This window comes from Helicoverpa armigera, chromosome 15, assembly GCF_030705265.1.
Source record: "Helicoverpa armigera isolate CAAS_96S chromosome 15, ASM3070526v1, whole genome shotgun sequence".
In the NCBI taxonomy this organism is placed as follows: domain Eukaryota; kingdom Metazoa; phylum Arthropoda; class Insecta; order Lepidoptera; family Noctuidae; genus Helicoverpa; species Helicoverpa armigera.
The window spans coordinates 956,452-981,984 of NC_087134.1; the positions used below are offsets into that span (position 1 = coordinate 956,452).

Below are 25,533 nucleotides of genomic sequence, written 5' to 3' on the forward strand. Positions count from 1 at the left end.
TTCACTTGATTGTACTTGCTTACATATTCTCTGCTTCTAGAATATTCTTGTTCTTAATAAACTTCTTATTAATAAAAGATTTTTAGAATTTTGTTGATGGGTAAACAAGAAAGTAGATTATATTCAAGCTCTGTCCAAATATTTGGTCACAAATAGCATTTAAATAAAACCACACGGGCAGGTAAATCGTTACCTACAAACGTACCAACTATTAAATAAAACACTATTCGCGTTACCTATCAACGCTGTATTCTAACGAGAGAAAAAACCGGCACCTTTACTTTTACAACACCTACTAAAACTTTTTTATGGCTGGCAACACTCGTAAAAGGTATAAATAAAATATAGCTGCTGGCAACACTGACAGCGGGTAAGCGCGGGAAACGTAATAATTTCCACGTTTTGGCGACTCGAGTTGTGGGCTCTTTTCGATTATAATTTATAGCCCCGAATGAGGGCTGGGTTCCGTATCAGGGACACTTTCCCGTGTTTAATGCCATAAATACTATCGTAAAATTGTTTGCTTGCTCCGAACTGTAATCTGATCACGTCCGTTCGCCAATAAAAGCGAAATGTACGAATTTACACAAATAGGAAATAATTATATATTTTATTTTACGCTGGGCGATTACTGATGAGATTTATCTAAGACTAGTAATTATTTGCGAAACACTTTGGGCCACCTTATACTAACTAAGCATTAATATAAAATAACAAAACAAGCTTTCGATAGCAGTTTCAACTGCGTCCCGCGGAAACAAGTACGCGCACCCGGACAAAGAGTAGCAAACAGCATTCTTGGATAATGAGCCATCTAACACTGAAAACAGTTTTCAAAACGGAGCAGAATTTCCTGAGTTTAGAGCGTTTAAAGAAACAAATCAACTTATAATGTAAAGAATGAAATTATCAGTCTTACCGCACAAACATAACACTAGAATCTAAAACAAAACAATCTATTTTGCACCCACCACGGAGGTACGATATGTTCACCATATTAGGAATAATTTAGAAACATCGGGGTGCGTTTTAAAAAGCGGAGTAAGTGAGCTTCGCCATAATAATCAAAAGAACCCTTCTCGCTAAAAGCTCCGGGTAGTTTGGGCCCTCTTTCCATTGGCGTTCCTCATAAGCGATGGGCCGAGTCAATTTTTCCAAGTAAAATAAAGGTACGCCGTGTTTCGGTTTTGCCACTCGAACTAAATTAACTGGTTCGTGCAAAATCGTAGTGTATAAGTGAATCAAAAAGCTACGTAAGTTTGGTGTTTTGCCAAAGTGCATTAAAGTGAACTGTTTTTTTTTTATAAAAAATCATACCAAAATTGTTTATCTATAGTTAGGTTCCTGCTCGAATTTAGTAGGTATACATATATCCCATAGCGTTATTGGACCAAAAAGGTACATACTAACAGCGAGGGATTCTTCACAGATTTCTTTTCAACTTTAAATCGAGCGTTAATTAGTTGGCCTGAGGACTTTGTGCCTTTTTTGCTCGGGCCCAGTGGCTCACGTAATCAATTAAAGTTCTTTTTAATCTCGACTCAACGGTCGCCGCGGCTGGCTGAATGCAGCCATTTTGACTTTTAAACTTTTCGTTGGGAAACGTATTTTTTCGTAAACTTGTTGTTTATGTTTGCTTGTTTATGATTGACGAATTTTAGTTTTTTAAACTAATTTTCATTGGTTTTAGAGTCGGTAAAGGTAAGACAGCATATTTTTTTCAAATAAGTTAAAGGTTTATTCACCAGCCTTTATTGTTTTTGTAGCCTCAATCGCTCAGCTTTATAATAGAGAATATTTATCTCACCCTACACCTATCAGTTCACTGGCAGTCTCCCCGACCCTTCCCGTTTTTCTTTAGCCGACATTTTTAATTGTAGCAAAAAAAACGGCCATTAATTACAATTTTATTACAGCCGGCCGCGACTTTACGACGCGATGACATTAAATTCGGTTAAGCCGTAAATGATGATTTTTCTGAAGCGTTATAACATTTTGCTTTATACTAAGTACATACGAGAGGTTTGCAGAATTTTGGGATGATAAAATTTTTAATTTTCATATAAGAAATTAAATTCCAGATTTACACAAATATAACCTGCTTCTTTATTACCGACAATTTTAATTGTTCAATATTAGCGAATCCGTTTGATTGAATTTGACACTTCAATAAACTAAAAAGGTACTCTTTATAAAATGCTCTAAATCTTACTTAGAAATAGGCATCACCATCTACAGAGAGAGTTTTATCACTAGCTGTACCCCACAGTTTCACCCGCGGTCTAGGGGAACTGCCCCTTCAAAACCTAATCCCACCTAACCTAGGTACAGTGAAACTTGGTTAAGTGGGACCTGGATAAGTGAAATACCTCCATAACTGGAACTCATGGTGCGGTCCCATCACCTTGGCATTCATTTACCTCTGTTAGTGCGACGAAGCAAACCTCTATAACTGGAATTCGTAATTTTGTTTTATCATCAAAGTTACCTCTATAAATGAGATAGCAAGTGAATTTTATACGCATAAACCTCTGTAACTGAGATATCATCGTTTTGTTTGTTTGCTGTAGTTACCGGCACTGATATTGAGCTCTCGGCGGAAGAGTGGGGATCGCTTTGCGCACTGTACACATAAGGCAATAAACCAATAAATTGCTTCTGCGCAGGCGAAGGTCAGGGCTCAATATCCGTGCCGATAACTATAACCTATCCTTTTTCTTCCCTTAAATTCCGCACTTAACTACGTATGTAATTTAAAGTCTCAAGGGTTCCAGTTTTAGTTTTGCTTTACTATTTGTTTATGTTTACGGAAAAACTAAGGTTAATATCCGTTTATGAAACTGTGAAGACACGCGATGAGGTTTGTGTCGAATTTAATGTGCCAAAACTTTTAATTTTTCAATTCAAACCTATTTAAAATGTAAACATAGGACGTTATTTTATTTAATGATCGCACCTCTATAACTGAAATAACTTGTATTTTGGCCTCTATTAATGGAACCCTCTGCAACTGAGAAAGATATTTGTTTATACCTGGGTATCTGAGACCCCGGGTAAGTGGAATACCTCTATAAGTGAAACGAAATTGCAGGTCCCTTGAAGTCCCACTTAACCAGGTTTCACTGTATATCCAGGAAGTAGTTAGTTATTCATAAGAAAGAATGTATCTCTGCTTATGATTTTTTTTATAATTTCAAAGTAATCATATGCTTACCTATAATATTATTGAGCAGCGTTGAAAACAGTCCACATCATAGCAGACGAACGGACATACAACGCAATTTATTTATTAGGTATACATAGTTAAAGCTACTATTAGGATTAGGTACGGCAGAATTCCCTTCAAGAGGGAGATATAGTTTGTTGTCAAGTTAAGAACTTAAGAGTTTTTGTAAAATTACTTAATTACTTTTGCGTTCATAGAATTCCTATGGTAAAAAAACACAGATTGAGATGGCTAAAGGTAAAAACAGCGTGGCTGGTGTTCCCTGACCAAAAAGATTGAAGACAGAAATATACTTATTACCTACTATTCGTTAAATTTATTCCAAACTGCATGGCTTAGAACTAGAAATTTATGTTTTGTAGTTATACCTACTAAAGAAAATAGTTTCTTTTAACGGCCGCACCCAATTCTCTATCGAAGTATACAGATAATTTGACAATACTTGTATGGGGCTAGTGTCAAAATGATATCTCTATTAAGCCAACCAACAGATAGATCGCATATTGGGTCGTAAATCGCTATCGCTTGTAACTAAGTGCTGGTAGTTTGTACGTAGTCTGCGGCAACAGTTTCTGTGGTTTTTGTTCTGAGCAAATATGATTAGGTTCACTTACCGGATTACGCTAATCTAGCCCCGCTGAGCGTTTACGGAATATTTGATCACGTCCCCTTAACGGGGTGAGCAAAATAAAGTGGTGAACATAACGCCAAAAATTTAAATGGAACGGTAGGTATATAAATATCGTTTTTTAGAAAACATTTATTTATAATTAAATTGTGTAGCCGATGTAGCTTAATTATTTTTTTTTATACTTACGCTATGGTTAACTTTGGATTTTCTTTCTCAAGTTTTTTTCTCCCTTGTCTATGTTTAATAAAAAATAATTGACACATTAGAGGCAGTGTTATAAAAACGATGAAGTTCTTAATCTGCCTTAACCCCTCTGCTCGACAAGATTTTGACATATTATGACTTTACCGTTAATTCGGCGGGATATTTTGAATCGCGACATGGAAGTCAAAAATTTGTACTAACTTTCAACACATGAATTCTAAGTCCGTAATGCCTGATCAGAAGTATTTTAACTATAACTTTAGAGCTCACTTATTTGACAACAACGTGCAAAGGTCAAATGGGGTCAGTTAATTCAGAAAAAGATAATAATTACTAATTATTATCTGACCCCATTTGACCTTTGCACGTTGTTGTCAAATAAAATTACGGTGTTTTTAAATCTATCGAAAAGTTAGGCATTTCAAATTTGGTGAAAACTTACCAATAAATAATCGCATCACTTTCTCAAACACAACACAAACGTCATATTTATAACATTTTCAATCCGTTGCAATATATTTCGTGCACTTATTTATGTTCAATAACTAAAAAATCAGCATATAAAATACACAATAAAAATGAACAATTTACAAGATCAAAGTCACAGACAAGGAGTATTTTTTTTTTCAATCAGCGGTGTGCATTCGATACCTAAATCGGATATTTATTATAAATAATCGAATACCAATTTTATATATACCTATTTTTTAATAGCAACTTATTTCAATTTTATTTATTAATTTGAAATTATAGGTTCAATTTGTTTTTGTTGTTAAGAAAAAAGATATTTAAGGTTTATGAAAGATTTTAGCATTAAATTTTTATATGTATTATTTATTTTGGTGTTGCGTCATTCGTGATAATTTTTAACTTTAATTGATTTTTTATTACCTATTACGGAATTTTAATTTATTCTTATATTATTTCTCAACAATTCTAAGATTTTTGTTTCGGCGGAGGGTCAGCCTGGTGTTCTGAAATATAATGCAATTTGTAACTACCAAAGTAATGTACTTATTTGATGATGAGAAACAATAATAATAATTGATTGATTTTAAAGTCACCAAATATTTTTAACCGAATCCCAAAAAGGAGGTGGTTCTCAATTTGGATGTTTGTTTTTGGTCGAAGGGCTATATTCCCCATATTTGTTATTAGGTCCAGGATCTGATCATGGAAACCTTGAAAAATCGAGGGAAACTCTCGAAAATTGTAAGCATAGAGAAGGTTATAACTTGACACTCAGATGTATGTCTGATAACACTATGAAAAAGTAAAGGTTTGGAGCTGACCTGATGATGGAGACCAGAGAAGGTCGAGGGAACTCGACAACCGAACTTCTCTCGTCTCCATCTCCTTCACTGTTGCAGAGGCCTCGTAAGTACGAATAATATAAGCACAAACACGAGAAAGTTTAAATATTCAGTTATCGAGTTCCCTCGACCTCACTGCTCTCCATCATCATGTCAGCTCAAAGCCTTCACTGTTGAATAGTGCTACCAGGCAAACACCTGAGTGATAAGATTTCAACCTATGTATTTCTGCAACTTTCGAAAGTCGCCCTCGATTTCTCAAGGTTCCATCATCAGATCCTGACCTGATGATAATGGGACCAACTCGGAAGTATACGCTATCAAACAAAAAAAGAATCATCAAAATCGATAAATAAATGGCTGAGTAATCGCGTAACAAACATACAAAAAAACGGTCGAATTGAGAACCTCCGCTTTTTGGGAAGTCGGTTAAAAATAAGTCGGCGGCGGCCATCTTTCCATCTTGGACCAGCTTTCGATGAACAGCGAACTATTTGCCCTTTCAAACAATAAACTCGTCATAAAATTTTGCGATAACTACACCTAACTACGGCTCTCGTCAAATAGCTTTGCCGCTCAGTTAAAAAGTTGGAGTCGAATCGCCATTAAGTTTGGCAGGTCTACAGGAATCCTGCACATAAAACACCCGAAGAAATAAATAAGTCTTCATTTGCCGTCTTCAGAAACCCTAAAAACCGAAGATTTTTTTTATTCCGGCTACAACGTATTTTCTACCACTGATTTTCTAGCATTTTTTTCAAAATAAATTAAGTCATTTTACTTTTCTAATTTATTTTCACTATACTAATTTATTTTCAGATTATGGTAAGTATACAAAAGTGCAATTTAGTAATATTATAATATCAAATAATATAAAATTATTAAATCGATTCTTTATTTTAACGATTCGGATCATTCGATGCAAAACTTCTATCACCGTCGCCATCTTGTCTATGCGTCTTCAAATTTAAAAAAAACAACTAATGTAAACAAACATGGCGAGTTCGATCAGAATTCCCGGTAATTACGATTGGATTTTATAAAGGTATATTTCTAACGGGATGCTTAATATGAAAGGTTTGAATGCGTAAAAATAATTTAAATTTATTTAGTTATTTTATTTAGTACTCACAAATGTGGTTTGATTGGAAAGAAAATAAATATGTATGAGCGTAAATAATTAGGAAAGTGTATGACTGATTCTTAGACCCCAATTGGGGTCTAAACCGAGCTTACGGTGACATTGATGTTCAGACCCCGATTGGGGTCCGCTACGGATTTGACGGTTAAAATAAAGTGTGAATCTCTAAATTACTTTTCTTTCAGTTAAGAACCATCAGTAGTTCCAAGATTGAATTATGCAGCAAATATTCATTTTTTCAATTTTGGAAGTCTATCTGGCTCCATTTTACGTTCCTATTAAAAAGAAACTTTACACCGGCGCAAGGCAGCCAGCCATTCGTTCGCAGTTTAAAAACTTCAAAATTGGGTGCTTTCTGGAGTCTGCGACGGCATCGCACAGTCGTCGCTAATTTCCCATGAGGCATCTCACGGCGAACCGCAAACTGCCGCGATAAACAACCCAGAGGCTACAAGAATTAATAGGCCCTACTCTATATCTTTTTTTTACTCACCAACTTGCTTACTTTTAGGGCTTAGTGCGGAATAAGGGATCCTCAAAACGACTGAAAAGGAACTTACCTGTCGGCACCATACGACAGACAAACAGATTTGATACACTTTATTCTCACCATTCATTTGACAGACAAACTTTGATACAATTTTGAGAATTTAGTTTGGCAATAATTACCTTTTCATGCTAATTTTTTGCGCCGATTTTTCATTCAACAAATACTTCTATTTGAGGGATCAACAAATCTTCTATTAGTATCTACAAAAGCTATCAAAACATTAAACATTCTTAGCTGGTGACTGAAAAATCTGGCCTTAATCAAATACCTATTGACCTAATAGGTACACATCAGGTAGTACCCGAATAGCTACTTCATTCGTTAAAAACAATTACGTTCGTATCACACGGGTGCATTCTTTTTGGACGACCAAAACCTTTTAATTTCTTTAATTCTCCCGGGTACATGAAATAAAAGAAAAAAGATAATAAACAAGTCTGTAGGTTTAATTAAAATGTAAGAAAGCGTGAACCATGTAATTATGTCCTACCTACCTACGTCGAAAGAAATGTAAACTTACAAAAATTCTGCAACGTTTTAGCAACGGCCTCTTCATGTCACAGTAAACAGTTTTTTAGGAAAAGAAAAAGAAGAATGTTTTACTATTTTATTGTAAGTACTTATAAGTTTTACTATGTATGTATTGTGCCATTCAATTGATTACAAAGAACCATATAACTAGGTAATTAGCTAAATATTCGTTTCATCGTTCATAATTTTTATTAAGTAAGTTAATGTTAGTACCTACATATGTATAACTACATAAGGTATTTAACTTTTCCACGTTCCTATATAAGCTATTATTTTATGAGAACTGTTTATTTCCGAGTGGTACTTTGTACTCTGTCACAGTGTAAATATGCAAATGTAGAGCTGTGCTTCGCAATATTCTAGAATCAACATTCACTACAATTAACTATTAAGTAATCAGTACTACAGCTTTTAGATGTCTATCAATGATAACGACAACAAAGTCGGTTGAAAACGTATTACTTTGGTAGTACCTAATACCTGGATAAAAACTTTCAGCCTTCAAACACAGAAGCTGTGTATGTGTTTATAAGTACGTGTGTACATAGAATGTGTACTGTGTAGCACAACAGTGGACGCAGAGATGGTTCTAATTCCATTGGGTCCTACAAATTTGTTCCGGTCTGGTGCAAATAGGTCGAGCCGCCCGTCGCTCTTACAATATGTATTGTATCCTATCTATTTGTACCTACGTACGCAACCATGCCTTTTTACATACATATTACATGAGTAAATTAATACGCTGTCTGTTTTTTTTTTTTGAGAAAACTTGGAAATACACTGGTACCCAGTTGCATCAGGTTAGACAAGAAGATGATGATGTTTTTATTAGACTGCATACACACATCCGCACATAGCAATTATATGTCTTTACATATGTTTAGGGACCAGAAATCTCTAGCTCTATCATCACCATGATTCCAATATCTAGTGGGCCTAAGTCGTGATCTAAGTACAGTAGCTGTCTACGACGAATATGCAGTGAATATAGTGTCTATAGTGAAGTAATTATGGTAACGAACTGTGGGGTAGCAAACGGACACTGCACTCTGATAACCTATAGGTAGGTCCGATGTTTTACTGTGCCAATGGGGCTCGAATCTCCACCCTCTAATACAGCCGCAGCGAAAGAAAACAAAAAGGAAATTACAGCATTTGAATTGGCGCCAAAACGTGAATTTTAAGAAAGTACCTACCTGACCATTCCATCAGATTATCTCAAATCTGTCACTGTCAAAAATGTCAATGCCATCAGTCTCGCAGGTGTGCGTACTGTTTTCAAAACTTATTTCGATTTATTTTTTATCAGAGTGAGACAATTCCAAATTCTATTATATTTCACTAAGGGCTGATTTTTCAATCATCAGTTAACTTCTATCTGAGGAATAAATTTGGCGGTGTGACATATTTTCCATACAAAAGCTGTCAAAACGTCAAACATATTCCTCAGATACCAGTTGTCTGGCGATTGAAAAATCAGCCCTAATTATAACAAAAGGAAAACGCAAACAACTAGTTGAATTTGTTTCCTTTGATAATTGTGTACTGAATAATTATTTCACATTATTTGTTATAAGTTCTCTTTGCATAATATGAACGCTAACTTTAATAAAAAGTGTTAGTGGGTAAATGGTGTATAAAACTGTACAAAAATAATCGTAGCTTAGGGAGGCTAAAATAAAATATGGAACTAAAGTTTGATGAAATTCCCGTGGACACTACGCTCGCAAAGGTAATATGCAAATTATAAATCTCGTTTAAACATAAAATCCGTTCAAGTACCTGTCACAAGTTAACTACCTACCTACCTACCTCTCATAAGTAACACTGGTATGAAACTAATAACTACTATTTAATAAATTAACTTAAATTAATGAACTACTCAAAACCCATACTTACCTCTAATTTCAGGAATTTATTGAGAAAAATGAGCAGCTGTTAGAATTGTATAATGACTATGATGGCACAGTAAAAAAAAACCCTGTTCTTATATTCAATGGTACACAGTTTCAAAAGCATCAAAGTTTACTACTTTTTTCTCATTTTTTTAATTCTGATCCAATATCAAAAATGTTTCATGATTTATCATCACTCTTGGAACTAAATGCTAAATTATTTGCACAACTTGAATATCACACTAGAAAAATACCTAAAAAAGATACCTGTGCACAGCTGAAATTACTGATACAAAGTCTCCAGTGTGCACCTTTTACTGAGAGCTTTTATGCTTCAGCTGGTAAGTTACTATAATGGTAAGTTAACTCTAAAAAGTTATTCTATTATAAATTAGTTCTAAATAGTAACTCGGCCTCAAGAGGCATAAATTATAATACCATATGTGTGTGAATACATATTAAACAAATAAACTCATCATCCTCCGCTACTGCTACTGCTTAAAATAATGATTCAATTGATTACATAACTGTAATTATTATATTTACATTGTTTTTGGCTGACTTTTTAAAGTGAGTTTTTAAATACAAAGCCTAATCAAGTTTGTTGAGTACATGGACTAAAACAAAATTTGAATTCCCAGATACTGCCAAGATATTCATGAGCTTTGAAAACCCCCTACTTTCCTTTAGAGATGTAGTAGACAAATTAGACACTGTTACACGCTTGGTGAAAATTGTGAATCTATGTAAAGAAACGGCTTTTATTTCATACCTCTTTGTCAAACTATGCCATGAAGTTGGGTAAGTTACATGCATAGTGCTTGATTAAAAATTTGTCAAAAGGTTCCACCCATTAAAACAAAATTATTCTTGACAGATTGGACTATATAGAAGTAGAATTTCAGCAAGGAAGTAATTTCCCCTCTTATTCTTATGTGAAAGAAAGTCATGGAATAAAAGGTAGGTAAATTATTTTGAATGAAATTCTATTAGCATTAATTTTTATAATTATCTTACTTTCACCACTGATTAACTCGCCACTGTTATATTACTAAGTTGTCATAGGATAAAATTGGAACTACCTACCTGTATATCTTTTATTTTCTGATTACAGGGTATAATTCTGGGACATTGGCTGTTATAACTGAGGGTTCTGACATTGATTCTGCTATTGATTCAGTCCTGTCTGTCTCCAAACAGGTATGATTGAACACCTCTATGTACTTCTTTGTCACCTTAATTTACCCTTTTTTTTGTCGCTGGGAAAAAATGCTATTATGCCCGTCGGGGGACGGCAGAGGGATATGTTGGACTCCCTCGTACAGGAGTTCGGGAGTTCCCCCTATATGCATATTCCCTGTCTTATTCCTTATGTACTTCACACCAGTGGCGGTGTAGGTAGATTTGGCTTCAGGGCGAATTTCTACTGAGCACCCTCAGAATTAGACGGAGTACCGAAAGAGACCTTTTGTATTTTTAAATTGGCATCACGGAAAGACCGCGTATTCATTTTCGAATCTAAGTAAGAGTTCGCTAGTTGTTTGTGGCGAATTTTCAAGAGCTGCCCTCGATTTCTCAGGGCTTCCATCATCATGTGACAGATCTGATGAAAGTGGGATCATTTCAACACTTCTGCGCAGCAACTTTCGTGTGCCCTTTGCAATCTTGTGCCCTTATCAAGTGGGATTGTTAGTCTTGGCCGCCCTGGGCACCATGTAGCCGCTCTTTTCGCAACACTCCTCATACAAGAACGTCGCGAAAGTGCCTCATTTGATTTCATTAATTAAATTGTAAAATCATAAACATAAGTAATATAAATGCGAGCGGAGCGAGCTTGATTTTGGTTACTTCGAGGACTAGACAGAGTTATCGGTGAACGTACAATGATCAGTTTAATCGATATTTAATTCCGTAATCTGGAATCATTGCAGGTTCCGTGGCGTCTACGAAAGATCCTGGTTCAAGAAAGTATTTACGTGCATTTTAAAGACGCTCTCCGCTGGAAATGTAATTTACACAAAAGTGGAAGCGAGCCTCCCCAATCCAGTGTATTGTGCTCTGAAAGCCTGAGCTACGGCGGCAGGATGTTCCTGATAGACCCCGTGGTGCCGACAGAGGAGCAGCCGGGAGTGGTGCCTGTGGAGGCGTACAGGACCGCGAAGGAGATGATATCCCTCGTGCAGCAGGACCGCACGCGCTACTTGTCGCTCTGGGCAAACGGCGTCGCGGAGGTCAACGAGGTCACTCACGCCACCCGCGCCCCCGTGCTCTGGGTCAACTCCATAGCTGACTTCAGAGGACCTCCGCAAGTGTCCGAAGTTGTATTTGCTTGCACTTATGATGAAGAAATTCTAATACAGAAATGCAACAAAGTGGCTAAATTGTGCGATGAAGCACAAGTGTGGCTAAAAATGGATATTGAAAGCCGTCGTGACATTCTAAACAATGCTTTAGACAAATACGCATCCTCTGATCCCACCGACAATATATTTAAAGATATAAAAAAATCTCTTGAAGACTGTAAAGTAAATTCTTTTGTCGATGTTGGCAAAGATTATGTTTGCATGGGAATCTCGCAACCTAGAGGTATTTTAGGGATAGACACTTCAGAATCATTTTTTGATAGCATTAATTTTATGTCCCTGTTGCAAGGGAACGCATTTATTTTATACTCTGGAGCACATTATCATGATCAGCCAAAATTAGATATACTTCAACAGGCGGGAGTACCAGTACTCAATATTGGAAAGAGACACTCTGGAAACTTCGTAGTAACTGCTACAAGATTTTATCCCAATACTCGAACTAGAGTCGTTTGGACCAACTCTGGAACAATTTTTGCTAATTAAACGCCGTAAATATGTACTTGTAAGGGCGTAATTTGCTGATATAAAAATGTGATGAGATTTGAACGTGCTAATCTCAAGAAGGTTGTATCGTAAACGCATAATCGTTTATGTGTGAATGATTGAATGTTTTTTCGTTTATTTGTCTGCTTTGGTGTTATGCGACTGAAGCGATAATACGCGACGCATGTTCCGTTAGATATGAACCTTCCCTAAAGCCACAGGCTCCTCTTGCACAATGTAGTCCCTACGGAACGGTGGGAAAACTGCTGGCGATAGTGAGTATAAAACTAAATTAATGTACCTACCTGTTACTGCGACTGATTTGTTAAGCCGTAAAAATGTTAAAATATTAAGTATTTTCCATATAAAAGTTTTTTGCACCACCTTTCTTTTATTTTTACCCTTCATACACAAAGAAAAATACATCAAAATTGCTTTATATGCGTTTTTCAAACATGTAACACTTTTTCAAGTGTCAAATCAAAGAGTCCTATTATGTCAAATCCAAGTCAAAACAAAATCCAATCAGGGTTTTGTTTGGTTTGAAATAAATATTCAATATTGTATCGTTACAACAATAGAGTATAGAATTGAAAGCGAAACGTCGACGTTTGACTTTAGTGTTGATAACGACCGATAAACCCTGTATCGCGTGTTATCATCACAGTTACGCCCAGTTCACACCAAGTTTTCGTACTCACCGGCTGAAATAAAAACTTATAATGGAAATTAAATTTTCTGAAATCCCTGTAGACACAAAACTTGCACAGGTTAGTATCTGTATTTCGTTATCAGTGACATTGTGGCAAAAGCATTACGAACACAATAAATAGAAGGGTCCTAAACTTGTGTATTAAAACTCTTTTCAGCCAGTTTTAACTATTGAGCGAGATAAAGACAATAGTTTATCTTATTATTGGTACTGTCTAACCAAATAATGAACTGTTTTTTGCTTCCCGAAAAGGAGGAGATTCTTAACTATTTCATATAAGTACATAATTAGTTTTAGTAAATTGTATATTTATTTTTTCCTATAGGAATATTTACAGAAGAATGAAGAATGGACAGAACTGTTAAATAGTTTCAATGAGACTGTAAAAAAATATAGTCCATATATCTATGATGGAAAAGCTTTTGACAAAAACTCTAGCAGCTACAGATTTGATGGCAAGCAGTATGATAAAGTAGGAAGCAAAGATGAAACCCCATATAAAAGTGATGAAAACGCTCTGAGAAATTTGGCATCTAGCCTAAAACAAAATGCTTCTTTAATTGCACAACTTGAATATAAAGTTAGAAACAAACCGATAGCAGACACAAATGAGCAATTGAACCTTCTTGTCCAAAACCTCAGGAGTCGGTCACCAGCTGTGATTAATAACAAAGATTTAAGTATGCACTTGAGTTTTTATTATTCATATCTATTAAGTAAGATAGAGCATGTTTGTATCAATATTATTTTTTCTAAGCACATCTCATCAGCCTTGCCTTTCCCAACTATGTTGGGGTTGGCTTCTAGTCTAACCAGATGCAGTTAAGTATAAGTATCAATGTTTTTCATAGAGTGACTGCCTATCAGGTAATTCTGGTATCCACAACCCAGTTTCTCAGCTCCAATACATATATTTTGTGATAATTTCTTATTTATTCAAAATTATAACAACTTGCTTTTTAGGTAGCCACGTGAGATTTTTGTCCAAAGACCCATTGCTTGTGTTTGGATGCGTAGTGGATATGATATGCCACTCAGGATACTCAAACACACTCATTAGCGAGTGTAAGGAAACTGCACCAATATGCCAACTTTTTGTAAAACTATGCTATGAAGCTGGGTAAGTGCCATTACATAATTTGAGATATAAAAAATTAATAAGCTTTAATTTTTGATTAAAATTAGTATTCATTAGTTTAAAAAAATCTTGAGAGAAAAAGCTTAGGTAATTTATTTATTTATTTATGATAGGTAACTTCACAGCTGACAGTACATTATATTAAATCATAATACTGGCTGGTAGCCTAAAACATCTGTCTGCATGACATTAACAGTTTGGATTTCTTAACATTATACCTACCATGAATTTGTCGTCATTATTCCATCTTCAAGTATCCTTTAAAAACCAGTTTTCTAATAGGCCACCTCTCACTATTCTCTTCAGGTTCAAGGACATTATAGTGGTATTCGGAGGTCATCTATTCAGTGAAGTTCCTGAATATTGGTCAAGAAAAGGAGAAATCAGAGGTATATTTGTCAGACAAGTAGTGTAAAAAGTTTTTACTTTTAATGTTGTCAATCAAATTACAAACTGGGATTTGTTTGGAAAACTTTAAATTTGGAAATTTTTAAGTACTGAAAACAAAAGACATTGTATTCATCAGCACCATTAAGTAGCAGCACATTTTCGTTAAGTTCTTGAGATCACTATAAACATAAAGGTTTCCATGTCAACAGGTCTGGACTCTGGTACTTTAGCTGTTGTGGCTGAAGATGCAGATGTGGACTCTGCTGTTGATAAATTTTTAGCAACTTCTAAGCAGGTATGTATTAAACGACGTCATGCTGCAATGTCTTATTGTTAGACCTGCAAATCTAGTTATGTTCCTGAAGTATCAGATATAACCGGTTACCCTAAATATGTACGGTTGTTACCCTTTTTTATCGGGGGGGAAATTCTCATAGACATCCTCCGCCTGTGGGAAGGCGGAGGGGGAGTTGTCCACTCACATTGGGCAATGTTGAGGTGACGTGCGTCACATTTTTCACGCAAAATGTTCATACAAAAAATCAAATCTATAAAATCTGTGTTTACATTTCAGGCTCCATGGCGTCTTCGAAAGATCCTGGTGCAGGAATCAGTTTACAAGAATTTTAAAGACGCTCTCCGCTGGAAATGCAATTTACACAAAAGTGGAAGCGAGCCTCCCCAATCCAGTGTATTGTGCTCTGAAAGCCTGAGCTACGGCGGCAGGATGTTCCTGATAGACCCCGTGGTGCCGACAGAGGAGCAGCCGGGAGTGGTGCCTGTGGAGGCGTACAGGACCGCGAAGGAGATGATATCCCTCGTGCAGCAGGACCGCACGCGCTACTTGTCGCTCTGGGCAAACGGCGTCGCGGAGGTCAACGAGGTCACTCACGCCACCCGCGCCCCCGTGCTCTGGGTCAACTCCATAGCTGACTTCAGAGGACCTCCGCAAGTCTCCGAAGCCGTTTATTCGCACATTTTTGACCAAGAGCTATCAATAAAAAAAGATGCTCAAATCGCTAAACTTATCAATCTTTCACAGTCGTGGTCGAAATTGGACTTAAACAGTCGTCGCGACGTTTTGAATGGAGTCTTGGACATAGTGATCGAGAAATATGATCCGACTAGTTTTACAAAAGATGTAAAGTACGCCCTGACTGACTGCACGATGAAATCTTTCTTTGATGTGGGACAAGATTATGTGTGTATGGGTATATCGCAGGCTCTGGGTATTTTGGGAGTATATTTTGAAGGTAATGCTATCACCTTGGAAAACATGAAGTCACTTCTGAGAGGTAATGCCTTGATCCTTTATGATAGAAGAGCGAATAACGTATCTTTGGAGGAATTTGAAAACGCAGGCGTACCTTACATTTATGTTGGAAAACATGAAGAAGGAGATTTTAAAGTAATAAGATCTAGTTTATCTGACACAAGGACTCGTGTGGTTTGGTCCAACATGGGAACGATTTTTGCAAACTAAATAAGTTCGTTTTTATGATATAAATGTTAAAGAATGAATGGAAAGAACAATATGTAATTATATAAATAATATATTTTTGATATTAAAGAGATTTATTCTTGTATAAGTTTAAATAAATATTTTTATCAATTTTTTATACACTAACTTGATTTTATTTCTGAAGAATATAAATGTGGTTTACTGGTTTCCCATGGTTTTATGTTCTGTTTTCCAAAGGAATGGCTGATCCACCCAGAATTAAAGTAGTCTGTAACTGTCTCCGGAACAGAACAGAAAACTACAGGTCTCCGGAGTCGTCCATTATAATCAAAGAACGTAGTAGGCACCTACTTTTTAATTTAAAAAAATTTCAGTAGCCGGGAACAAATATTTTACCCGACTAGCCCATATTTTGAGTGCAGCGCGCGGTAGTCAGTCGGCCCGTTTGATCACTTTGATTGACAATAAACGCGGAGCTAATTAAGAAACCTATTTTGTGTCGCCGTTCAACGTGCAGGGGCACTGGCGGTTACATTTAGCCGTTAAAAATAGTCCAATCAAATGTCACTCCCGTCAATAAACAGTTCCAATTTCGAAGACCAAACAAAAGATGGTACCCAAGCATTTATTATGACGTTTACAAGTAAATACGATAATAATCGTGTCAGAAAACGTGTGATTTGTATTGTTAGTATAAATACGTTTTTTTCGCGTTTGAAATAATATAATTATGAATCGAAATTAGTGAGTATCGTTTAGTATGAAGACTGCCAATATGACCAGGAATAAGGGACAAGTATATAGTGTTGGAAATTATCTGATGACTGGCAAAGTCCTGGGAAAAGGGCACTTTGCTAGAGTTGAAGAGGCGACACATAGGATTATAGGAAAAAAGGTGAGTAGACTGTTTTGCCAAATTGTCCCATCAGACCTACATATGTAGCTTCTAGCTGGCATACGTTGATTGTGGCTCACTAATGTGGATAGTAACCCTGAGTGAAAGATTAGATGTCCTTGACTTGGTTCACTAATGAGCTGTCGCGTCATATCTCCACTCGGCTCGTTGGCATAGCCTTTAGCTTGTCACCGGGAGAATTCGAACTAGACTGCTGACTTCATCGCCCGGTTTTAAAACTCTAGAGGTTTAGACCTCTCAAGTATACTAGAACCAAAGGTGATCTACGGCTGATTCAGAAGTACTGAACATGAACATAAGTAATACTCACCACAAAACCTTGCGCTAGTACTAAGCAATAGATTCCTCCACTTGGGCACTTTTTACTCCTAAGAAAATTAGGAAAACATGCGTGTCGTGGGTAGGTACCTATATGCCGCGAATTTTAGAGCCAGATACGTTTATACTTCAAATCTACATCGTGTGTATTTTTTTAAAGGTGGCCATAAAGATCATAGACTTGACGTGTATAAAAGAGGAGTATGCTCGTCGGAACCTACACCGTGAGCCGAGGGTCATGGCCAAGCTACGGCACCCGTGCATCGCGGCACTTTACGAAACTATGATGGTAAGGAAATGACAAATACCAGGAAGTACTGCCAAAAAAGTAAAGTGTTAACATCAAATAATGATAAGTACATTAAGCCAAAAATGCAGCGCCACCAAAATTAAAATATTTTTTAAACAAAATATAGGTACTTACCTACTTATTTCAAAGTTAATCAAATGAATTATGATGCATTACATTAGCATGGGCCGCGTTTATACGTGGTAATGGAGGCGGCGGGAGGTGGGGACCTGTGTGCTCACGTGCTGGGGGCCCGGGGGGCCGCACGGGGCCTGCCCGAGCCTCGCGCGCGGGCCCTGGCTGCGCAGCTCGTCTCCGCCGTCAAGCATATGCATGCACGCGGCGTTGTGCACCGGTAAAATGTTTCACAGCTTTATTTTTATGCACATGCTTGAAGTGGGATCTTTAACACGCTTATGATGATATCCTAACGTCTCATTAATCTTCAGTTGCTTTTGTTCTCAATGGCATGGTACAGAATCCTTTTGGCTTTCAGGGATTTGAAAATGGAAAACATCATGCTGGACAGTACTAAGCAATTCATTAAAATTGTTGGTAAGGATGCTTTGTGCTCTTGAATTTTTAGCTAATCTAGTAAGATATTGAGGCCCATTTTAACCGTCAATTTACTTTGATCTTATAACACTCTTAGCTTCAATTGTAACTATGTAAGAAAATAATGTCATCTTAATTTGACCCACTTCGCGGTCTTCGATTAGGATGAAATTTTGCACACGCGCTGAGTTCTGATGACAATACATGATGAGCGTGTTTTTTAAACTACATTTTTTTTAAGTATAGGTACAGTGGTTTAAAGAAGAGCTTGTGCCTAAAACTGTCCTTGTTCAACAGACTTCGGCCTATCAAATATGTGGAGCGGCGGTGCGGCGCTGCGGACGCCGTGCGGCTCGCTCGAGTACGCGGCGCCCGAACTCTTCGTGGACGGCCGCCGATATGGACCCGAAGTTGACCTATGGAGCATGTATACCTTCTTGCAGTCCTCAAAGTCAAATCATTTATTTCATTTAGGCCTTTACAAGCACTTACGAACGTCAAAAATTGAAAATAGGTTTGATTCTAGTTGCCTATTCCAAAAGTAGCTTCCTCGCCACGAGCACGAGTGTTACACCCGAGCCCAACACGAGGGCCGGAATTCTTGCGATTACCTACTTCTTAAGATTATTTATTTTAATCAATATTCATATTTAGGCCTATTTTTACCGAGAACATACGTCCGTTTTTCGTTAAACAAAATATTGGAACGTAATAATTCATGGCGAAGTTATACTGACGTATGTTGTTGGGGCCTGTGGGCCTTGGTTTCCGTTGCTCTTGTTGTATACAGGATGGTGGTTACAGTCTGTTTGTTTGCAGAGGAGTGATCGTGTACGGCATGGTGACGGGCGGGCTGCCGTTCACGGGCGCGGAGGGCGGCGAGGGCAAGTCGCGGCCGCAGCTGCGCGCCGCCATCACGCGCGGCTTCACGCGCAAGCAGCGCGCCGCGCTCGCCTGCGTCACGCCCGGTCAGTACAGATACGCCAAACTTAATGGCGGCTCGCACCTAATCTTCAAAGATACACGTATGTGTTCGGTAATACCTTAAAAGTGATTTTGGCAAATTGCATTATGTTCCCACACGTCAGCCATGAACTGTCACCATTACAATGCCAGTTTAAACAAATAAAAGTCCGAAATAAAATATAAAGTAGAAATAATTATTTATTTTTTTACAATGTTAGGATAGCCGCGCTGTGTTGACTTCATTCATCAGAGCATCATTCGCATTTTAGGCTCGATAATTGTTTTTTAAATAATAAAAAATATGAACGTGGTACATTGGATATTTGAGCGTATATTTCGTTAACAAAAATTACAAAACAGCAGGGTTCAACCCTTTTTGGTATGAATTCACCGACAGTCTACTTATGAGAATGCACAAAATGTTCGCGTAACAGTTTCACAGTCCATTACACCGCATCTTGTATCTGAAACAAGAAAATATTGCTCTTCATTTATTTTAGAAACGGAATCATTTACTTACAGAAAATTTCTTCATCAAAAGTAAAAGCTAAAGTAATGTCAAAGTAAAAGTAACGGTCAAATTCGTTTTATCTACTACTTTTGCTGTTACTTTAGCCTTGAAAAAACGAATTCACCGTTACTTTTACTTAGTTATGACATTACTTTGGCTTTTACTTTTGATGAAGAAACTGGCTGTTACTCATTACGTTTATATAAATACGCATATTTAAATAAATAAAAAAAAACTATTCTTACTTTTTAAATAATATTTATATAACCGGTAAAAGTAGTTTTGTTTAAATGTCTAATATTCACGTAAGTGTCAGAAATCAACATGTTATTCTAGTCATATATCAATTTCACCCAACCCATCATAACACTGACTAATCTTTATGAACTAAAAAGCAATAATTCGAGCAACAATTCTGTCAGAATGCAAGGCGTTTATCCAGCATCTGTTGGAGCCGAACGTGGAGCTTCGAATGAAGATCGAGGAGGCGTCTCGGCACCGCTGGGTGCGGCGACCCGGCATGAGGATGAAGACGCACCCCTACGGCACCGTGGAGACTGCCGCCAACAGAGAGGTACGTCATATAGGGAGTACCATTTACGGGCCCCTCACATTAGGATATTAGGAGGCCCCGAGCAGCAGCTCTTAATACTAAGGGACCCCTTTTTGCTTAATCTGGCACTGGCAATCACGACAACCTTAAGAGGTTTTTAGAATCTTTCTAAATTCTAACCACAACTTTAAATACGCGCCGAATTCGTATTGTTCTAAAACTGAACGTTTGTTCGCAGATATACAGACAAATAGCGGAACTATGTTCATTGCCTGTGATGGACGTGGTGGCCGAAATAAAAGCGGAGCCGTTCGGCCCCGTGGCGGGCATGTACAACATCAAGACGCACTTGCAGCAGGCGCAGGCGGTGGCCGGCACCGACCTGCTGTGGAGCTCCGGCGCCGTGGACCCCAGCCCCCCCTCGCCGCCCCCCTACCGCGCGCAGTACGAGTCCCCCGCGCCGCCGCCCGCGCACCCCGCCCACTCCGCCCCGCCCGCCCACGACTCGCACAGCTCGCACAGCACGCGCAGCTCGCTGGCCGCGCACCCCGCGCACCCCGCGCCGCCCGCCAAGCTGCAGGTGCAGAAGATCCGCATCCCCAGCACCCCGCCGCCGCGCCCGCTCGACCACAAGTACATCGCCCACGCCGACGCACCCAAGCTGACACCCAAACAGACCCTCCCCGCGAAGAAGGCGCAGCTACAGAGCCAAAGCCCGCGGACGATGAGCCGCCCGCTGTGCAGTATGTACGGTATGAAGAAGCCCGTGTACAAGGTGTACGACAACGGCGACTGCGGCCTCGACCCGCGCCTGCCCAGCATCGACGAACATTCCAGCGCAGACGTCACTGACGCCAAGAAGATCACCAGGACCAAGAATATTAGGATGCCGTGCGTCAGGAAGGTGAGCTTGGAGGACGAGCGCATCAGACTCAACAGTTGCCCCAACAGGGTCGGCGATAAACGCGCCGAGTTCTATAGGAAGGCAGGGGATGGCCTGCCGAGGTAAGAAAGAATGACTGTTCATTGTATTTGTAATTTGTCTTGTCCAGATGCTAGTAATATTGATAGAAGTGCATTTGGCCACAGTTGGCGAGCGAGCGGCTCGCTGGCGACGCCGCCCGCCAGAATATTACTGCAGAGCAATGCGACAACTATAAAGCGAGCCTCGTTAGGGTGAGTCATAAGTTCTATAAATAATTATTATTATTGGGAAATAGTGACTCCTGTGTAGATTGCGGGGTAGCTCGAAAGATTTATAGCGATGCTACTCGCTCAACTCGTAAGCTCTCAAAATTCGAAACTTTCGATAATATTATATTTTTGGACACAAAGGTACCTATAATTCGCGCAAAACTTTTTGTTGTCACGGAATATTTCGCGATTGGCTGCGCTGAAATTTACCATTTACCAATTTTATTTAATACTTTATGCACATTTTCTTTGTGAGAACTGTATGTATATGTATGAACTTTCTATGTACTTTGCAGTAACATCGTAAGTCCGCACTCGTCTTCAAACAGTCATTGCAAGAGCGAGAGGGCAATGCCGGTACGTGAATATAAACTCTAGCGTAGTACTATACAATGTCACAATTATTCACACCTATTTCAAATAAGTTGCCTGTGAAACTAAAGAAATATCGAACTAAAGAACACCTTAGTGTAAAAAATGCCTTTAAAGCCGAAATGAAAAGTAATCGGAGTATATATGGTTACAGAAGCGGCCACTACTCCCTCTGCCGCAGGTGGGCTGGTACTCGACGCGCGTGGCCAAGGAGCCGCACCTGCAGCGCCTGCGCCGCACCGCGCCCATGAAGTGACCTACCAACTGACCTCCGCCGGACACGCGCCCCTCACTTACCTGCCACATGTGACCACCATCAAAAAAACTCAAATTTTCTCGTTAAAAAGATCACGTCACTAAGTATCCCAAATTGTGATTACATGTAAATATTGTCCAAATGAATGTCGCATGTGAGTGAGAAGTGATCGTCGCGGCGTCCGGCGGCGGCTACTTGTAAGCTTGTTGCCATACCATCGCCCGTTGGCAGCCGCCACACACTGCGATTGTCGCGCAACTAAAACCATGCGATTAGTCGCAAGTGTGCGCCGGAACATAAATTTCGCGTGCCACCCACTATTGTAATGTTAAGCGAATGAAGCAGTTCTACTATTGTACACGATCGACTTCCAAGCAATCGTTTTTGGACTAGTATTTTTTGTTACGTTTATAATGATGAGTTTTACATTTTAAAAACTAAATAATAGAGTGTTATGTTATGCTTGTATGCATGTATTTTATTGAAAGATTAATATAAGATGTGCATTACGTTTATTTAGTTTTTTTTTTTATTTACAACATTATTAAGGCCCGAGTCACACCAGAATGGCAAACTGAAAATCTTGCGATACTGGTCTTAGTTTTAAGTACCTATGTAGTTAAAGTTTATCGCTGCTGCTTTCGGTGACTTGGGCCTAATAAATGCTATGTGTAGTATGGTACCGTAGCGTGGTGTCAGTGGAAGGGCATGTGCGAGGGGTTGGCCATGGCGGCCATGCGGATGTAGGTGGTGTGCGGCCGACACAGCGGCGGCGAGTCGCCCGGCAGCGGCTCGTTCTTGAACACCGCCACGCACTTCCACTGGTTCAAGTATTGCACTGCAAACAGACAACTTTGTTAAGCTCAAACCCCGTATTTCCAGAACTTAAATTACATATTAGGGCTAACGTTAGAAGATGGCTAACGTTAGACGTTGTGAAGATATTCTGCATCTAAAGGTGACAGCTTTTCTGATATCATGATGGCTGTCACTTTTCCCAGTGTGAAGAGATGGCGCAAAAGTATTGAACAATCCGCGCCGGCCAATGAGAACGCACGAACGCGCCATATAATATAAATATGCTAGCTCGTCGCGCGAGACTCCAGTGGGGCGCCCGCCGTCGCGGCGCGCGCATGTTTCTATGTATTGCAGCTACAAGTTTTTTTCCACCAGAGTTGCTACCTAATTGCTACCCTTCAGAATTAAATTTTGGACCACATTGATTTCGTAGATAAAAAGATATAAAAAATGAGGTTTTGCGCCCAGCAAAAATAAATTAGCAATTTTTCTGCTACAAAAATCGGTCACCAATTATCTATATGTCGGAGACTGTCAATAGTACGGTCACTAAACGTCACGCAAGCGCGCCCTCTAGCGGCGTTTCCGGTGAAACAACATTTTGGCGCGCTTGGCAGAGTGGTGGCGGTCAGCGTGGCGTCCGCGGAGCTCAGTCTTAGCTCAGTCTTGGTCGAAGCTTCGTCGAGTCTTCGTGGAGTTGTCGCGTTACTGCCTTTCGTTACGTGTAGTGTACCTGGTGTTATTGCCTAGCGTTGTAGTACCTAAACTTATTGTAAGTCTTGTGATTTTTGAATTGTGGTTCTTCTATGGTATGGTATGGTATGGTATTATGGTCTATGGTATGGTTCTTGTGGTATTTGAATGTTTTGTAATGGTTGGTATGTGTTGCTGGGGAGTTTGTTCCGCCACTTCTTCTCCCCACCTAGAACACGTAGGAAGTGGCGAAGGGCGGGCGTTTTGGGGGCTGTCTTTTGTTCTGACTAATTTGAATAAACGTTTGAGTTTTGAGTTTGTTTGAGTTATCTCTTTGCTTGATTACCCAAACTGATGTCGGACGATAGTGCCCTCCTGATGACGCCTCCGACATATAAGTTCGCGTTCAGTACTTACTCTTCCACAGGCGTACAGCGCAGTCGTCCCCGGAGGAGGCCAGCAGGGTGCCGGTGAGGTTCCAGCACACTCGCCACACGCACGAGTAGTGCTCCTCGAAGGCCGCCACCACCTCGCACTTGAACCGCACTGCACTGCCGTTGTTGCCGGTACCCGCTGACTCACTGTTAAATGCACATATAGAGATTTTATGTCAAGAAAGTGGGTGTAAATGTGTCACCGGTTAAAGTCAGTTGCAACTAAATAATTAGAGTGGAAATTATCATCAGATTAAAATCATCAATAGCCATTTCCCAACTACGCTGAGTATCAGTGTTTTACATAAAGCAACTTTAGCCTCCTCAACCCAGTTACGTTAAGACTGGTTGTCAAACTTCCTGACTTCTGACTACCCTTAACGACTGCCAAAGATGTTCAAATGAGTCACTAGTTTATTGTGCGTTCAGAAACACGGAAGGACTCGTTATGAAAAGGTGGTCACCTATCAGCAACAAGCACTGCTTAACGCTATGATCGTTCGATCCGCGAAGCTTTGACTGGCTTGACTTTTCACGACCCAGTTAGAGTGAAAACCAACCCCTAGTAAGTGAAGATGACAACTTACGCAATAGGCTCAATCTTGATGATGCGGACATCTTTAGTGGCAACAGCCAGCAAATGGAAGGATCTGCCGAGGTTGGGCGCGAATGCGATGTCGTTCACCGGCTCCTGGACCGACGACAGGCAGTCTGTGCGAGTCCAACGACGAGACGATTCGCTGTACCTGGAGTATTTTATTAATGGCAACATTGAGCAGAGACCTTGAATGTGGCAACACTGCTGAAACCTCTTTTCGGTTTAGCAGGAAAATTGGAGAATTTGGCGGGATATTTGTATTGATTCTGCTGAAATTATTAACTTAATTATCTGATTTTTGATTACCTTACCATCATTAAAAAAAATAATTAAAAGACCAACTTTTGACAACATATAAAAAGTTATGATTTCAACATGAAATGATTTGCGTGGTACAGATAAGAGATATATAAAAAAAAACAACTCACTCATATATAAAAACTTTTCCATTGCAAGCGGTAGTTTTGTCTCCTTGTACGCTGGCTGCTGCGTTGGTGGTGTTCGGCTCATCACTGCCTACAGCCAGCATTGGAGGGTGCACCACTCTGAAATTACAAATTAATGTTTCATACATTAGTAAACATAGATATTTGCAGTTTTCTAGCAGTTTTTCTAAAGTGTAAAAATTCAGTCTATAGTCAACATAGGTAAATGTTATAGAAGGAAAAATGTCTTGAAATAAGACCAGATTGATAAGGTTAACCTACAGTCAGACACGTGTAGCTGGGGAGTTTGTTCCACCACTTCTTCCCAGCAAATAACATATAGGATGTGGTGTTTTACCTATAATTTTTGTTATTTATTTACCTGGATAAAGATGGGTTCCAAGAGAGGCAACTTATAGAAACTTTAGTTGGAATCTCATGCTGCAGCGTCCATTGTGCTAAGTTCATTACATCAGGAGCTTCATATATCCTGGAAAAAACAATACATCACGTAATAAGTACTGTAATAGTTTTTACAGATACTTAATTGCATCAGGTCAAATAATATTTCGTATTGGCTTTTATTTTAAAATGGTATTTTGAAGCTAATGAA

At 38.9% G+C, this 25,533-nt stretch overlaps 4 protein-coding genes across 7 annotated transcripts in view; 3 read left to right on the forward strand and 1 right to left on the reverse strand.

Annotated features, from left to right (window-relative positions):
- LOC110382414 (nucleoporin SEH1) overlaps positions 1–25,533 on the reverse strand; it is a 383,605-nt gene that overhangs the window by 356,852 nt on the left and 1,220 nt on the right. Inside the window, exons 4-9 of one of the 2 annotated variants that reach the window (XR_010277203.1) lie at positions 25,303–25,410; positions 24,924–25,040; positions 24,485–24,643; positions 23,881–24,044; positions 22,656–22,810; positions 19,490–19,550 (exon numbers count right to left, since the gene is read on the reverse strand). Coding sequence is in view for 1 of the 2 variants with exons in the window: in XM_021343013.3 (XP_021198688.1) it covers positions 22,668–22,810; positions 23,881–24,044; positions 24,485–24,643; positions 24,924–25,040; positions 25,303–25,410 (691 nt within the window). In the remaining variant the exon portion in view is untranslated. Of the gene's footprint in view, positions 1–19,271; positions 19,551–22,655; positions 22,811–23,880; positions 24,045–24,484; positions 24,644–24,923; positions 25,041–25,302; positions 25,411–25,533 lie in introns of those variants that run through there. The other variant, XM_021343013.3, reaches the window with a different exon arrangement.
- LOC135116599 (uncharacterized) lies at positions 9,061–12,618 on the forward strand. 2 transcript variants are annotated; one of them, XM_049844793.2, is made up of 6 exons: positions 9,061–9,328; positions 9,508–9,832; positions 10,133–10,292; positions 10,369–10,451; positions 10,606–10,691; positions 11,423–12,618. In XM_049844793.2, the coding sequence occupies exons 1-6, from the start codon at positions 9,281–9,283 to the stop codon at positions 12,338–12,340; spliced, it is 1,620 nt and encodes a 539-aa protein (XP_049700750.2). In that variant the 5' UTR covers positions 9,061–9,280; the 3' UTR covers positions 12,341–12,618. The 2 variants fall into 2 exon arrangements, with proteins under 2 accessions (XP_049700750.2, XP_063894218.1); XM_064038148.1 differs by lacking the exon at positions 9,061–9,328 and having other exon boundaries at positions 9,686–9,848; positions 11,423–12,614.
- LOC110382415 (uncharacterized) lies at positions 12,832–16,203 on the forward strand. The gene is made up of 6 exons (XM_049844792.2): positions 12,832–13,110; positions 13,378–13,732; positions 14,016–14,172; positions 14,497–14,579; positions 14,790–14,875; positions 15,155–16,203. The coding sequence occupies exons 1-6, from the start codon at positions 13,063–13,065 to the stop codon at positions 16,061–16,063; spliced, it is 1,638 nt and encodes a 545-aa protein (XP_049700749.2). The 5' UTR covers positions 12,832–13,062; the 3' UTR covers positions 16,064–16,203.
- On the forward strand, positions 16,312–22,487 carry LOC110382413 (serine/threonine-protein kinase MARK2). Of its 2 annotated transcripts, none has more exons than XM_021343009.3 (11): positions 16,312–16,937; positions 17,437–17,565; positions 17,748–17,920; positions 18,062–18,120; positions 18,418–18,547; positions 18,940–19,088; positions 20,020–20,171; positions 20,389–21,155; positions 21,222–21,326; positions 21,641–21,701; positions 21,871–22,487. In XM_021343009.3, the coding sequence occupies exons 1-11, from the start codon at positions 16,803–16,805 to the stop codon at positions 21,970–21,972; spliced, it is 1,962 nt and encodes a 653-aa protein (XP_021198684.3). In that variant the 5' UTR covers positions 16,312–16,802; the 3' UTR covers positions 21,973–22,487. The 2 variants fall into 2 exon arrangements, with proteins under 2 accessions (XP_021198684.3, XP_021198686.3); XM_021343011.3 differs by having other exon boundaries at positions 16,314–16,937; positions 21,240–21,326.